At 44.5% G+C, this 16,503-nt stretch overlaps 1 protein-coding gene across 6 annotated transcripts in view; it reads right to left on the minus strand.

Annotated features, from left to right (window-relative positions):
* FHAD1 (forkhead associated phosphopeptide binding domain 1) overlaps window positions 1–16,503 on the minus strand; it is a 140,226-nt gene that overhangs the window by 103,385 nt on the left and 20,338 nt on the right. For all 6 annotated transcript variants that reach the window (XM_067017010.1, XM_067017008.1, XM_067017009.1 and 3 more), the window contains exon 3: window positions 12,450–12,656. In XM_067017010.1, the coding sequence (XP_066873111.1) occupies window positions 12,450–12,656 (207 nt within the window). The remainder of the gene's footprint in view (window positions 1–12,449; window positions 12,657–16,503) is intronic.

The raw sequence follows: 16,503 nt of genomic DNA on the forward strand, positions 1-16,503 counted from the left end.
TTTATTATTTATTTATTTTAGATTTAATTTTATTTATTTTTGGCTGTGTTGGGTTTTCGTTGCTAGGTGCAAGCTTTCTTTAGTTGCGGAGAGCGAGGGCTACTCTTTGTTGTGGTGCACAGGCTTCTCCTTGCAGTGGCTTCTCTTGTTTCGGAGTGTGGGCTCTAGGCGCATGGGCTGCAGTAGCTGGGGCACACGGGCTCAGCAGTTGTGGCACGTGGGCTCTAGAGCGCAGGCTCAGTAGTTGTGGTGCATGGGCTTAGTTGCTCCGCGACATGTGGGATCTTCCAGGACCAGGGCTTGAACCTGTGTCCCCTGCATTGGCAGGTGGATTCTTATCCACTGTGTCACCGGGGAAGTCCCCAAGTCTGTTTTTAGAAACTTTTGTTTAAAAATACATGCTAATGCCTTTTCTCTTTCTTTGTGTCTGTTCTCTGACCATATGGTATGTTGCCATGGTTGGGTTTTTTGTTTTGTTTTTGAGGTAGCATATGTTATACTCCTGATTTCTTTTCCATACTACCTTTAAAATAGCAGGTTGTCAACCACCCGGATTAACCATGACCACATCCACAGCTGAATTTATATTCGCTTTAATAAACACGGGTCAATGATTTACTCAAGAAATCACTATCCATTTTTTTTTTTCAAATTATCTACTTGTTCTTTGTGTTATTTCTCCAATATCTGCTTCTAACCCTGTAAAGAGTGTAGGTTGAATGGGAGACCCTAAAAAAAAATTCAAGGTAGTCTGCACATCGAGTACACATGAATTCTGCCAGGAAGCCCTGGAGCCTGCAGAGAAGGTGGAAACTTAGACCTTGCCCTTGGAGAGCTTGTTATGTGCTCTGCCATTTGTAAGTAATTGTGGACAATACAACGGCTATGAGCCACTGTGTAGAGAAGCCACAGATGTGCCACAGACTGCTGGGTACTTAACGCATGTGGTCTCATCTGATCTCCAGAATAATCTTGGAGGAGGCATTTTACCCCTCATTGTGTGGATTAAGAAACTGAAGCTCAGAGAGGTTAAATGACTTGCCCAAGGTCTCACAGCCAGGAAGTGGTGACACTATTTGACTCCAATACCTGTGCTCTTAGTACTTCTAGGTTACTCAAAGTCATGATTTATTACCTGCTTTCCATTCTCACAAACGGATCTTAGATGATTGGTTAGTGAATGATAGGATATTTTCCGAGTTAAAAAGGGAAGTGAGCATTAGATGGTGTGAAAAACCACAAGACATCGCATGGGCTACTTAGAAACGGGATTTTCTAGGAACACTGACAACTGTCTTATGGAAGTGTTATTCATCTGGTACATGCCACGCCCTGGAAGCAGCTCAGAGGACCCCAGCCTCCATCCGGGAAGACCTGTGGTATGTTCACTGCTGTACCAGAGGAGTGCTGGGGCCAGCTGGTACCCGCCCACAAGAACTGATTGTTAAATGTCCAGGAATTTTGCCAACTGGTCGATAAACACAGCCATTAATAAGAATTAACTTACATAAATTTACAATTAAATTTTATCAGAAACAAAGGTGATACAAACCTAAAACTCACCCTTTCCTAATTATTTTACTCTATTTTATTATTACCTATGCTCTTGAGGTTATTTCACTCTACCATATGTGTCTGTTGGAAATGTTACATAGTGAAGTGTTACCACACCTCTCTTTCCATCTCTGTATTCAGGGATGTGTCACTGGGAGCCTGAAATTGACCGTGGAGGGAGTATTACACCATAGAAATCAGGAAATGCTATAAATCAGGGCTTGATTTTAAAAAAACTTTTATAAATAGGTTTAATAATGGTGGTTCACGTAGAGCTTGATTTTTTTTTTTGTTTCTTTGTTTGTTGATTGCCTAGACTTAAGACGGTAATGGAGAAAATGTTAACAATGCAGATTATACAAAAGCATGTTGTGTCTTAGCCATTATGTTATGAATAGAACAAAAAATTGAGGAAACGTTCTTCCAGTAGTTGAAAATTATTATCTGATGCACCGAAAAAGTCACTCATGTCACTGATGAACATGTGAAGTTCTAACGTCTTTTCTTTTTTCACTTGTATTATTCATAAATTCAAAATATCCAAAAATATCCACCAGTGCTCAGGTTGGGAACTCTCTCATTCGTCAACTGCAATGAGAAATCGGCTATGGATACAAGAGTTCAGCTAAAGTCAATGAAAGCATTCTGTGAGACTCATCTGGCTATATAGAATTTACAAGGAAGAGAACTGTATTTCTTGTTATATGGAAAGACTGTGCTACACATTCTTTATATCAGTAAACCTTATGCTATGCATGCATGTACTTTACTTTTTCCAGAGAGCTGGTCATTAAATATTTACCAGCCAATCTCTGGCTGTGCTGGCACCCAGCAGAATGCCTGCTACTCATGGTAGGGGTTCGCTGACTGAGCTGAACAGTTGGCAAACGGAGTGTAAATAAAAAGGACTTTGATTCTGGGGCTGGGATGGGGAAAATACATGCTAAGCCTGGCGCATCTTGTAACAGCAGAGGGTAAGGAAGTGCCCCAAACGAAAAGGTGGGGAGATGCTCAAGGACACAGCAACCAACCTGAAAGAGCTCCCAGTGGCCAAGGCTGGAAGAATTTGAGCGATGAACTAGTTAATGAGTACTGGATTATAACTCAAAGTGTAAAATAAGTATACGTGAGTCCATACTGACATAGATACATTAGTGAGTAAATACATAAAGGAGGGAGAGGAGACCGTCTTCCTTACAGAAGAATTTAACATACATAGAAGCGGAGCTTAATTCCCATGGTCTGGAAGGGCCTGGGGGGTAGGGGTGATGGTGGAGAGCAGGCACACTGACCACAGCAGGGAGGGGCCGTGGACCTGGAAAGACAGGATGGAGACTGTAGAACATGGCCAGTAGATCTCAGAAGCCAGAGAGGGGGCTACTTGGTGCCAGGACAAATGGCCTTTATCTCAACAGCTCCCGGGGTGTCACCGTAACTCAGAGAGGGGTAATAATTCTAAGTCCCCAAGAAAAGGGTAAATTATGTACGGGGTTTCAGTGTGAGAAATGAGGATTATACATTTAGAGCACAGAACCGCCAAGTTATACATTATTTTTAGGTTTTGGAACTTAAAAGAATTAAGTCCCTTTGAGCTGTTCAGAAAAGTCGTTCGTTTGGGTTTTTCCCAGCTATGTTAAAGGTGATCTGGCCCATCTAATTTTCCCATTTTCTTGTAAATCTTCAGTCTTACGGTTTTTCCTTTCCTTTCAAGTTCTAATCAGCTTCCTGGTCCGTCCATAAAATGGGAAATAGAATCTAAGGAGAAAACAGCCGGAGTTTTGCAAATAGCTTTTGTTACCCCTAGACTTGGCCTACTTCAATTTGGTCTTTTGCCAGATTGAGAGACGGAATGAATGAATGAATGAATGAATGAATCATCAGCAACTAGGTTAAGAGAAGGAGCAATGTGGTTCTGGTTTGGTAACAACAGATGTGGTCTGCCAGAGGAAGCAGGAAGCGGCCCGGTTCCTGGCCCGGTCTGGGTTCTGTCTCAGCAGGATGCTAAGGGTTCAGCCCGCACTCCCGTCTCCACCTCCCCCGATGTCGTCTGCATCGTCTGTAGACATCTGGTGACAACACAGCCTCAGGGGTCCTTTTGTGTGAGTTTTTGCTGCGGATGCCGAGCCTGAGGCTGTCTGCTGCCCCGTGCCCTCCACTTCACTGGTCTCGGGAAATTGCCTTTGATATAAAACACCCAGCCTCAGGATTTCTCATCACATCAGTAGGTCCCCACGGGACCTGTAAGAGCACAGGGCAGAGGAAATCCTACAAGGTCAGGTAGGAGATGACAACGCTTGCCCAGAAAGAGGTTTTGTTCTGAAGGGCACCGTGCTCTCTGGTCATTCACTCAGTTGCCGGCTTCTCAACCCTGGGTACAGTAAAGCCACATCCTTCTCAAGAACGGGCCCTATTCAGAGGTCCCAGGAACGTGGAAACGCCACCCTTCTTGGGGATAGACAACTAAGGCCCCGCCTCTGAGCTTCTCATCACACCTGCTCACCAGAGGAGAGAAATGAGCTACTCTGCTTCCTTGGAGACTGGCCTGGGACTCTTCCAATGGAAAAGTGGATTATTCGTCATTTTCCTCCCCCAAAACCCTAGTGGCAAATCCCACTAGGAAGTTTCCACTTAGGCAATAGGAATGCTTCCTAACGTCATGGACGTCTTCTTTGTTTTTGCCTACCCCGCATCCATTTTTTCCATCTTCTGGATGGGCACCTTAATTTTTTGCGGGGGAGACACCCTTTCCCTGACAATCCTGAGTCCATAAAACTCTGACCCTTCCACTCCAGGGGTGAGACCATAACCCAGGCCTGGCCAATCAGAGCATTCCTTGCCCCTGGCTTCAGTGATTGGTTCAGGGGAAGCCACATGACCCAAGCCACTGCCAATGAAGATGCTGTCTCTTTCCCGGGAACTGATAGTTTGTAGGGTGCTAGGGCCGCTAGTGGCCACTTTCCTACAGGTGAGGCGAGAGTCTGTCTGAGATTGTGAAGCTAACAGGGAAGAAAGAGACAGATTCCTGACCATGATTTGGGTGCCTGGATCCAGCTGGGCCTAAGCTGCAGCTTTTGGCCTTTTCAATTACATGAGCTTTTTTTTTTTTTTTTTTTTGCCTAGCCTAGTTTTAATTGGTTTTCTGACACTTGCAAAGAATCAAATTTCCTGGACAGTATGCTTATTGAGACTTTAGCATAAGCATCACTATGTACTCAGAATGGAAGTTGTTTTAAAGGTTATGACATGCTCAAATAAAACCCACCAGACTGCAATCACGCACCAAGTTTACCTTTAAACTTATAAAAGTAAAGCAGCATCTCCAGAGAAGAATAATTTAAGACCAAGGAACCAATCATAAGACAAGTAGTAAAACGCTGCTTAGAGGAACTTTGACAGATAAATAGTTCTCTAGCTACAGCAGGCTTCAGACTACAAATCCCAAATTTCTGCTTCAAAAGTTACCCAGGGAAGACATTCCATAGTTTTATTTATTTATTTTTTTGGCCTCGCCGTGCGCTAGTGGGATCTTAGTTACCTGACCAGGAATTGAACCCAGGCCCTCAGCAGTGAGAGCACAGAGTCCTAACCACTGGACCACCAGGGAATTCTCAACATTCCACAGTTTTAAAAGAAAACTTTCCAGTTGAAGAAACAGGTAAAATTTATAATATGCATCTGTTGTATACATCATATGTTAATGTCTAATATATTTATCAGATACATGTCCATGTAATTATATTATTACTATATATGCAAATGCATATATATGTGTATGTATATTTAGAACCACATATTTCTAACTCTTTTTTTTTTTTTTTTCAGTATGCGAGCCTCTCACTGTCGTGGCCTCTCCCATTGCGGAGCACAGGCTCCGGACGCGCAGGCTCAGCGGCCACGGCTCACGGGCCCAGCCGCTCCGCGGCACGTGGGATCTTCCCGGACCGGAGCACGAACCCGTGGTCCCCTGCATCAGCAGGCGGATTCTCACCCACTGTGCCACCAGGGAAGCCCTCCAGCTCTTTTTTAAACAGGTATTGAAAAGACTGTTCAAAATTTATTTTTCCAGCTTGTCTGTTTTTTCTTATTCCTCAGTAAACTTAAGCAATTAACCAGCATATTTCCCGGCACACAGTAAGGCTCAGTCTGAGTGAGTTCTTTCTCCCCAGCTCTCCCCTCTATTTTAAGTTCTTCTTTCAGAAACCAAGTAAAATGAAAGAGGCAGTACAGCATAGTGTTACAAGAAGAGGCTGGTAAACGTTTTCTGTAGAGCCAGACAGTAAGTATTTCCAGCCCTGTGTGCCATACGATCTGCCCAGCTAACTGCCATTGTAGCAGACAACATAGGCAATACTGAAATGAATGGGATGGCTGTGTTCTCATGAAACTTTACAAAACCAGGCGACGGCCTGCATTTGGCCCTGGGCCATAGCTTGCCAACCTCTGGTCAAGGACTTGGGACTTGGCATCACACAGAACCTGGTCCAGCTCCCTGCTCTTCTCCTTCTCTGTGACCCTGATGAGTGGGTTATTTTTGCGCCTTGTCTGTAAAAAATAGGGATAATAACAGCCATTTCTTAGTCTGTGAGAAGTGGGTGAGATAGTGCACATGCAATGCTTGGAACACTTCCTGGTCCATAATAGATGAGCATAAAACATTAGCCATCAGGTATTATCATCATCATCAAAAAAGAAGAAGAAAGGGGCAACTGAATTTGTCCAGGAATGGCAGCAATATCCCTGGTAAAAAGTTAGTGGGTGGACTTCCCTGGTGGCGCAGTGGTTAAGAATCCACCTGCCAATGCAGGGGACAAGGGTTTGAGCCCTGGACCAGGAGGATCCTACATGCTGTGGGGCAAATAAGCCCATGGGCCACAACTACTGAGCCTGTGCTCTAGAGCCCGCGAGCCACAACTACTGAGCCCGTGTGCCACAACTACTGAAGCCCGCGCGCCTAGAGCCCACGCTCTGCCACAAGTGAAGTCACCGCAATGAGAAGCCCGCGCACTGCAACGAAGAGTAGCCCCCGCTCGCCACAACTAGAGAAAGCCCGCGCGCATCAACGAAGACCAAATGCAGCCAAAGATTAAAAAAAAAAAAAAAAAAAGTTAGTGGAGCCAGGGACTTCCCTGGCCGTCCAGTGGTTAAGACCCCACGTTTCCAATGCACGGGGTGCAGGTTTGATTCCCGGTTGAGGAACTAAGATCCTGCGTTGGTGCAGCCAAAAAATAAAGTTAGTGGAGCCAAACAAGCAAGGAAGCCAGATAACTGAATATGCATTTTCTTCTATTATCAGTGGCTTTCATTTTTACCCACATAATGAATCATCCCCTGTCAGTGTGTGAAATTGCAGGTTGGACTGGGAATTGCAAGACCTTCCTTAACCGCTGGGCAGCGAAGGACCTGCCTGGGCTCTCACGGCCCCACGATGCTTCGTGCTGTTAGGAAAAGCCTCCAAGGGACTCAGGAGAGCTGGCTTTTAATCCTGGCTCTGGATCTACATGACTGATGCCTAACCTTGGGGAAGTCGCTGAAACTCTCTGGGCCTCAGTTTATGCCATGATAGGGGTGGTCCCAGGGACCTCTATAAAAAAAAACTGAAGGGGGAAAGGGGCCCTGGGATTAATGAGCAGCTCCTTGGCAGAAATTGGAAATTGAAGCTCAGAAAGGTAAAGTCAGTTGCAGCTGGCATTTCAACTTGGGTCCATCAAACTCCAAAGCCCTTGCTTTCTCGATTGTGTTCTGTAGAGCTTCCCCATTAAAGCAGTAAGGAATATTGGCCGACAGAGGGCGCTCTTCTCTCAAGACAGGACGTCATGACCTTGCAGGGACAGAAGACAGTATCCAGGAGCCACATGGGAGAGTCTGGCTGGACTGGGAACAGGGCAGAGCGGGCTACAGGGAAGGCCAGACGCAGGCAATCATGGGGATGGGGGCTGCTGCCAAGGAGCTGTCAACCCCCTCATGGAACAACTCGGCACGTCATTTGTGGCGCCTGGCTTCCTTTTTCATTCTGGCCATTTCCATCAGTTCTGCCGTATTTCAGAACAGAGAAAGGCACGATTTATACATATGGGTGGCGTGGGTTTCCTTACTCAGCTGCCTTGTAAGAACGGCGCCCCTGTGACTAGCACAGCTTGTTTCTACACCTCCTTTCCCAGAGCTCAGAAAGCACGAATAAAGGCAACAACAAACAAAACCCACAACACGGCAGGCACACCTGACTTTATGACTTCAGTTTCCCACGCCTGCTGCCAAGACTCTATAGTATTAATCAACAGTTGCTACAGGGCACTGCAAACGGCCCTGCGGGTTATGTCCTGCACAGCTTCAGTGGGCGCCATCCACACGGACTACGTTGTGAATGGTGACCCTGGAGTTGTGCAATATGGCAGCCCTAGGTAATACTCTGATGAGAGAGCTATGATTTACAAAGTACGGTCCCGGGCACATCCTGGCTGCCGATGTACTTTGTCAAACGAGAGTTTTTCTTTATATTTTTCCATCTTGTATGTTATTCGATGGGTAATTTATCTGCAAATGTATTTATCTGCTAGTGGGGGCAGGTCTTGGGAGGTTTCCCTGTCCGAAAGGACACTTAACAAAGGAGGCATCTTGGCTGCTCCATGCTGGTTTGCTTGACTCTCAAGCTGAGGGTTATCACGTGATTATTAGGTGCCCGACGCTGGACTAAGCAACTTACGTACTTTGCCCGCTTAATGCCACGGTCACTCAAGGTGGTAGGAACTGTTATTACAGGAGTGGAGACCGAGGCTCCGAGAGGTAGATGATTTGTGCACGTCCAGTAGAAAAGCCAGCACAAGAGCAGGGCTGGGACTGCGCTGGAGTCAGCCTGACCTCAGGGCACGTGCTCTAACCACGGTGACATCTGCGAACACATCTGGATTCCTAACCGCCCCCCACCTCAACCCCCTCCCCCAATAAAACGCTGTCACACCCTCCCCTATTGGTTATGGTCACCACGAAACCTGAAATAAATGTTTTCATTTGGGAACTCTTTGTCAGGAGAAGAACAGTTCTGATCATACGTAACCTGTATGATATCAGGGCAGAGTCCTCCGTGGAAACTCGACCCAAGGAGGAAACACAGCGCCCTCACCAGGGACTCCAAAATCAACTGGAAACGAGAACATGCCAGAAGCAAGACGGCCACAAATTTCTTAGAAAAACTGGGCTTCAAACTATTTGATGAGAGATGCTCTTCAATACCTCTCCCTTTTTTTTTCCCTGTTTCTTTCTCTTCTTTTAAACAGCCGGCAGGTTGGCGTCATCAGGAAGTGGAATTTGTAGGAACGTGTCAGTCAGTCCACAGGCCGCCCTCACGCGGGCCCTGCAGAGGACCCCTCCATGAATAAGAGCGCCATGGATGGAAGTTTCTCAAGCTGGGGACGCCCCGGCAGAGAGCACTTTTGAGAAGATGGGGTTGGGGAGAGTCCTGCAAAGTGCCCTGGGCACAGGCCAGAGGAACACTTGTGCAGATGCCTGCTGTCACCCAAGGAATGAAGCAAGGTGCAAGCGCGTGTAGAAATAAGAACTGAAAAAAAAATCCGTGTATGTTCGAGTGACCGTGAGGGTATGCTTTCCTCTGTGTGAAAACCAGTCAAGGCTACTGCTCCAGCTAGCATCAGACTAAATGGTTTTCTCCCCTCCTTTTTCCGCAAGTGGGGATAGTGTTTAATTTGCACTGACTAGCTGTGTGGCCCTGGGGAAGTTACTTAACCTCTCTGAGTTTTGGATTCCTTGTCTGTAAAATGGGGAACATGGGAGAACCCATCTCATAGGTTGCTGTGAGCATGAAATAAGGGGAAAGCAGGTGAATTGCTTAGCACAGTGCTGTTCATGTCAGTGACTCCCCTGCTGCTGTCCTGGTCTCTCTTCTTACAAAGCACCTTCTTCTGTCTTATCTACTCAAGGTTAGAGGCCGTCATCACTGTTTCCCACAATTATATACGAAGCACCTTGTAAAATAAAGTCCCCATTCCATATTTGTACACCCATGTTCATAACAAACGTACTCAAAATGGCCAAAAGGTGGAAGCAACCCAAGTGGCCATGGATGGATGAACGGATAAACGAAATGTGGTGAATCCATACAATGAAATATTATTCAGCTGGAATGAACCATGAGGACATCGTACTAAGTGAAATAAGATGGTCACAAAAGGACAGACAAGGTAAGATTCCATTTATATGAGGTCCCTAGAATAGTCAAATTCACAGGCACAGAAAGCATGGTGGGAGGGGAGGAAGGGAGCAGGGGGTTTTATTTGATGGGCATAGAGTTTCAGTCTGGGAAGATGAACAAAGTTCTGGAGATGAATGGGGGTGATGGCTGCACAACAGTGTGAATATACTTAATGCCACTGTGAACTGGACACTTAAACATCGTTAAGATGGTAAATTTTATGTGCATTTTACCACAATTTCGAAAATTAAAAGTTAAAAACAAACCCCCAAATGAAGTACCTCCAAGGTTTCTCCGAGGTTTGGGGTGATAGAAACGGATGAAAATGTTCTGAAAGCAGGCTGTGGTGATGGCTGTACAACTCCATAAATGTATGAAAATTGAGTGAATTGGACACTTAATGGGTGAAGTTTCTGTTGTGTAAACTGTACTTCAGTGGAGCTGTTAAGGGCAAGCAAACAAATAAACACAGGCTGTGATCCGGAGGAAACTGCAGGATGAAGGATCTGTTCACTGTCTTGAGTGTGGCTATGGTTTCACAGGTGTACACGTATGTCAAAGCCCATCCACTTACAGACTTTCAACATGTGCTGTTTAGTGCATGTCAATTACATCTCAATAAAGCTGTGTTTCAAAAAGGCAGAACAGTATTCCATATATAAATGAACTCCTTACAATTTATTAAACAATGCCCCCTTTTGATGGAAATTTAGGTTTCAAATTCTATGCCCCTATAAGTAATATTTCAATAAACATCTTTGTATGAAAAAAAAGGAAAAAAATGCAGATATTGTTTCCTGCTCCACCTCTTCTTCCCCCCACGGGCAAGCCACAAAGTCAGAATTTCCCAGGGAGGGGGCCTGGGAACCTGTAATTTTACCGAACATTCCTGAAACATTCTTGTAATCAGACATGTTGGGGCGCATTGAATCAAACTTCACGAACTTGGATTTTCAGGCTTGGGAGTTTGAAATCCCCTTTTCTTTGATCCCTAAAAAATTCTGTAAGGGTTCCATACAAATGATTCTAAATTTGGGTTTCCCTCCTATTGGGGGTACATCAGAATCATCAGGGAGCTTGTGAGAATGCATATTCCCAGGCTCCGCTCCCAGGGAGGATGTGTATGGTTGCCAGATTTCGTATAAATAAATATATAATAAACTATAGGGTGTCAGTTAAATCTGAATTTCAGATAAACACCAAATAATTTTTTTAGCGTAAGTGGTTCCTTGCAATATTGGGGCCACACCTGTACCTAAAAATTATTTGTTGCTTATCTGAAATTCAGATTTAACTGGGTGTCCTGTATTTCATCTGGGGATCCTAAGTGTGAGTCCTCAGGCCTCGGGTGAAGCCCAGATCTGCACTGTTGGTCTGCTCCCCACGTGGCTCTGACGAGGGGGGTCCTTAGAACCCATGTTGAGAATCCCTGATCAGGTCAACACCTTCTGGGTCAGGAGCCCTCCTCAGGGTGGCCAGTGGACCCCAGTGCATCCCACAAGTGAGCACACTTTAATGTTGGTCCAAAAGGAGGAAGAGGGGGCTGAGAAGCAGCAGGAGAAAACTGCCCCAGATTTTCAAAGCCAAACGTGGTGGACACGGCGTCACGGGCCCTGCAGCCTGAGGGATGGTGCTGATCTTCTCTGAGTGAGTATTTAGGGCTGCCTAGGGGACCCACACCCCAGGATTCTGTCTAGATTCTCTAAACTTTATTTATTTATACCCAGCCTCGTCCCAGAAAGGATTTTAAGCCTTGGAAGTCTCAGTCCATGCAGCGTTCTTGGTGCTGGGGAGTGAGGTTAACACACTGTCTCTCCGGGACACACATGACAGGTATTAATTGTGTGCTCACCATGAATGGGCACTATTTTCAGTTTTACAATTACAACCATCTCGTTTAGCCCTCGAGATAAGCCTGCAAGGTCATTGCTGTCGTTGGCCCCATTTTGTAGATGAGGAAACCGAGGTTCTGAGGGGTCCAATGGCTTGTGCAAGAGCACAGCGAGTAGGCCAGTGGCAGAGCTGGGGTTCTGACCCAGGACTGTGCTGCTAGCCAGCCCCCATCCTTCCTCCCTACTGAACCAGATACTTCTTGTGACTGAGCTTTGCTGGGCGAGTTTTGGGTTACGTTCTGCTTAACCTGGGGCCATACTTTAGGTCCTGATCCCGGGAACATTTCTGATCCGGTGTGATAACAGCTGGCAGGCCCTGAGCGTCTACTCCCGCCAGAGACTTTGACTTTTTACACATAGACACTCTCTCTACGCCCTGCGCCGCTGAGAAGACCCAGACCCAGGCATGCAAAGAACCCTGGCCGAGGTCGCAAAGCTAGGAAGTTGCAGAGCACTGATCTGCCTAAAAAGGAAGCATCCATCTCTGCATCTTCAAAAGCACACACCTGCTTTCCACCTCCCCTCGCCAAGCTTCTCTTTTCAGGAAAATGCTCTCGCTCCGGGCTGGCCGCTAGGCAACTCTTGCATGTAATTCCAAGAAATGCCCAGAAGAGGGCGCGAGGACTCGCTCTCCCCCGGCACCCATACGATGGGTCTGAACTTCGCAGAATCGCGAAAGCAGAGTGACGTGCTCCAGACGAACTCCACCTGTGGCCGTATCTGAGCCCTAGGCTGCACGGAAGGCGACACAACACGGCACTTCTGCACCCCACCCCCGCCCCGCAGGGGCCTGGACTCACCGAGGCTGGGGTTTCGACGACCACTTCGTAGGTCAGCCCTCCGGACCCGAACCTCAGGATGTCTCCGGGCAAGAGCTTCACAGCCACGTTCTGAATGTGGCACTCGTTGACGAACGTGCCGTTGCGGGAATTGAAGTCCTGGAGGACAAAGCTGCTCTCGGCCTCATTATACTCAATGAGCGCGTGATGGTTGTCGACGTCTGCAGACTGAAATGGAGAAGGGGGACAGTCAGAGCCAGGAAAACAGGAATAACAAGGGGGGCCCTAATGTTTACTAGCGCCACTGACACTGGGTGCCCCGATGTGCTAACCACTTCATCTGGCTGGCTGGTCACTGCAATCCTCATTTTAAGAGGAGGATGCTGAGGGTCAGAGAGGTTAAGTGACTTGCCTAAGGCCACACAGCTAGTGAGTGGAGGGTCACGAGACCCTGACAGCAGACCCAGAATAGATGCCCAGTTTGGGGGTAGGGAGTCAGGCAACACAGAGGCAAGAGGGAACTCGGGGGGAATTGGCCAGGAATTGGCCACTTTATAGTTCTCTGATCCCATGCAAGTATCCTTTTGGTTGTCTCGAGTGGCAAGACAGCAGAATTGGCCCAACACAAACCAGAAAGGTCAGTTGGCAAGTGACAACTGTCTGTCCATTTACTGCAAGTGTTAAAGTTAAGGGGAGGTTTTGTAATAGTTGTTGTTTTCATTTGTTTGTTCTATTCATTTTTAAAGTAACATGTTTTTTGTAATAATGCAGAAAATGAGAACTAGAGAAGAACACAAAGAAGACATTAAAATCACTTAGACTCCCGTCCCCCAGAGGCAGGCATTGTGAACACGATGGTTCACATCCTTCCAGTCTTTTTTCTATGCTTACAATATTTTTGAAGAGTTTAAACGCAATTGAGCTCACACCACAAAACATAGTTTTATAACTACCTTTTAAAAGCCTTGGTGTACAATGAAGGTTTTTTCCCATGTGATTAATTATTATTGTTGCTTCTTAAAAGCGAATCAGAATTTATCTAGCCAAAGATGATCTATCTTTCAATAGGGGCCCTGGTGTGACCACATTTCCCCCAAAAGAAAGAGACCCCGACAGTGAATTGTCAGTGGGGTCAGAAACCTCCTGTGTAACCACTTTAATGAGAAAAATGAGCAAAACTCGGCCCCAAGGAGGAACCAGCACATTCCCCCTGGCCCCGGCACCCTGGGCTATGGGCTGCAGGGCACGTGTGCATCCACTCCAGCCTGAGACTTTGCAATTATTTTCTAAGTTACTCTTCTCAGAGTGCCTCATCCAACTTTCACAGCGAATACTTGGACTTAGAAATCTATACTAACGTCCCACAATATAATTATAACCAATAGCTTATATTAATAATATAATAGCTTATATTATATGGATAGATAATAATATAATGGCATATATTAGGAGAATGTATTAATTACACACTATGTGTAATTACACAAATGCCAGGAAATTTGCTAAGTGCTTTATTGCATTATCCCATTTCATCTTCACAATAATTCAAAGGGATACTTCCTCATTTAAAAAAAATTTTAAGTTTTTTTTGAAGTATAGTTGATTTACAATGTTGTGTTAGTTTCAGGTGTACAGCCAAGTGATTCAGTTATACATATATATATATATAAAATATCTATTCTTTTTCAGGTTCTTTTCCATTACGGGTTATTACAAGATATTGAATATAGTTCCCTGTGCTGTACAGTAGGTCCAATAGCTGCTCATTTTTTAGATAAGGAAACTGAGGCATAGAATGATTAGTGTGCCCACAGTCAGCCAGTTTGACTCGCTTGGCTTGTTCCCAGGTTTGCCCGATTCAAATGACTGTGCCTTTACCCACTTTGCAAATTCCTACCAAACACTTTGGCACTTGAAATACTGAAACACAAGAAGAAAGCAGGAGTAGCTATATTAATTTCAGGCAGAGCCAACTTCAGAGGAAGGAAAGTTATCAGGGATAAAGAGAGGCGATACATAGTGATAAAGGGGTCGATTCTCGAAGTAGACATAACAGTCCTTCATTGTATGTGCCCAGCCGTAGAGCATCAAAGTATGGGAGGCAAAAACTGATAGAGTTGCAAGGAGAAGCAGATGAATCCGTCATGGTAGCTGGAGACCTCAACAGCCCTCTGTCAGTAACGGGCAGATCCACCAGGCAGAAAATTAGCAAGAATGAAGCTGAACTGAACAGCCTATCATCATCCGGATCTGACCGGCAACCACACAACTTCATCCCACAACAACAAAACACACATCCTTCTCCAGCTCACATGGAACATTCACCAAGCAGACCACATTCCAGGCCACGAAATATACCTCAACAAATTTAAAAGAATAGAAATTATGCAAAGTATGTTTTCAGACCACAGTGGAATTAGGCTAGAAACCAATACCAGAAAGACAGCTGGAAAATCCCCAAATATTGGGAGATTAAACAACACACTTCTAAATAACAGATGGGTCAAGGAGGAAGTCTCATGGGAAATGGAAATTTATCTTGAGCTAAATGAAAATGAAAATACAACCTATGAAAATTTGCAAGATGCAGTGAAAGCAGTGCTTGGAGGGAAATTTATGGCATTGAAGGCATACATTTGAAAAGAAGATCTAAGCTTCCATCCATCTTATGAAACTAGAGAAAGAAGAGCAATATAAGCCTACCACAAGCAGAAGAAAAGAAGCAATGAATGAAATAAAAAGCAGGAAAATAGAGAAAAGTCAGCAAAATAAAGAGCTGTTTTTTTTTTTTTTTTTTTTTTAAAGATCAATAAAATTGACAAACCTCTAGCAGGATAACCAAGGAAAAAAGAGAGAAGATACAAATTACTAAAATCAGAAATGAAAGCGATGGCATCACTACTGATCTCATGGACATTGAAGGGATAATAAAGGAATATTATGAATAATTCTATGCCCACAGACTTTATAACTTAATGAAGTGGACCATTTCATAGAAAGACACAATCTACTGAAACTCACACAAGGAGAAATAAATACGCTGAATAGACTCATATCTAGTAAAGAATTTGAATCAATAACGAATAACCTTCCAAAATGGAAAGCACCAGGCCTGGATGGGTTCACTGGTAAATTCTATCAAACATTAAGGAAAGAATGATAGAAAGAATCTCTTCCAGAAAACAGAAGAAGAGAGAACACTTCCCAGCTCATTCTGTGAGGCGAAACTTATTCTAATAGCAAAACCAGATAAAGATATTACAAAACAGGAAAATTGCAGACCAATACCTCTCATGAACGTAGATGCAAAATCCTCAACAAAATATTAGCAAATTGAATCCAGTAATGTATAAAAAGAGTTATATACCACAGTCAAGTGGGATTTATTCCAGGTATGCAAGGCTGGTTCAACATTTGGAAACCAATTAATGTAATCCATCACATCAACAGCGTAGAGAAGAGAAATCACATTATCATATCAGTAGATGCAAAAAGAACATTTGCAAAATTTAACACCCATCCATGGTAAACTAACAAACCAACAAACCACCACAACAACTCTTTGCAAATTAGGGATGGAGGGGAACTTCCTCAACCTGATAAAGTACATCTATAAAAACCCTAAAGCTAACATCATATTTAATGGTGAGAAACTAGAAACTTTCCAATTAAGATCAGGAATAAGGCCAAGATGTCCCCTTTCACCACTCATTTTCAACGTTGTACTGTATGTCCTAGCTAGTGCAACAAGGCAAGAAAAGAGAATAAAAGATATATAGATTGGGAAGGAAAAAAAATCTTCTTTGGTGAGGTGTCTGTTCAGCTCTTTTGCCTGTTTTTAAGTTGGGTTGTTTGTTTCTTATTGTTGACTTTTAAGACTCATTTATTTTGTTTATTTATTTATTTTGAAGTGTAGTTGATTTACAATGTTGTATTAATTTCTGCTATACAGCAAAGTGATTCAGTTATACATATATATACATTCTTTTTAAAATATTCTTTTCCATTATGGTTTATCACAGGATATTGAATATAGTTCCCTGTGCTATACAGTAGGACCTTGTTGTTTATCCAT

This window comes from Kogia breviceps, chromosome 1 (assembly GCF_026419965.1).
Source record: "Kogia breviceps isolate mKogBre1 chromosome 1, mKogBre1 haplotype 1, whole genome shotgun sequence".
Classification (NCBI taxonomy): Eukaryota; Metazoa; Chordata; class Mammalia; order Artiodactyla; family Physeteridae; genus Kogia; species Kogia breviceps.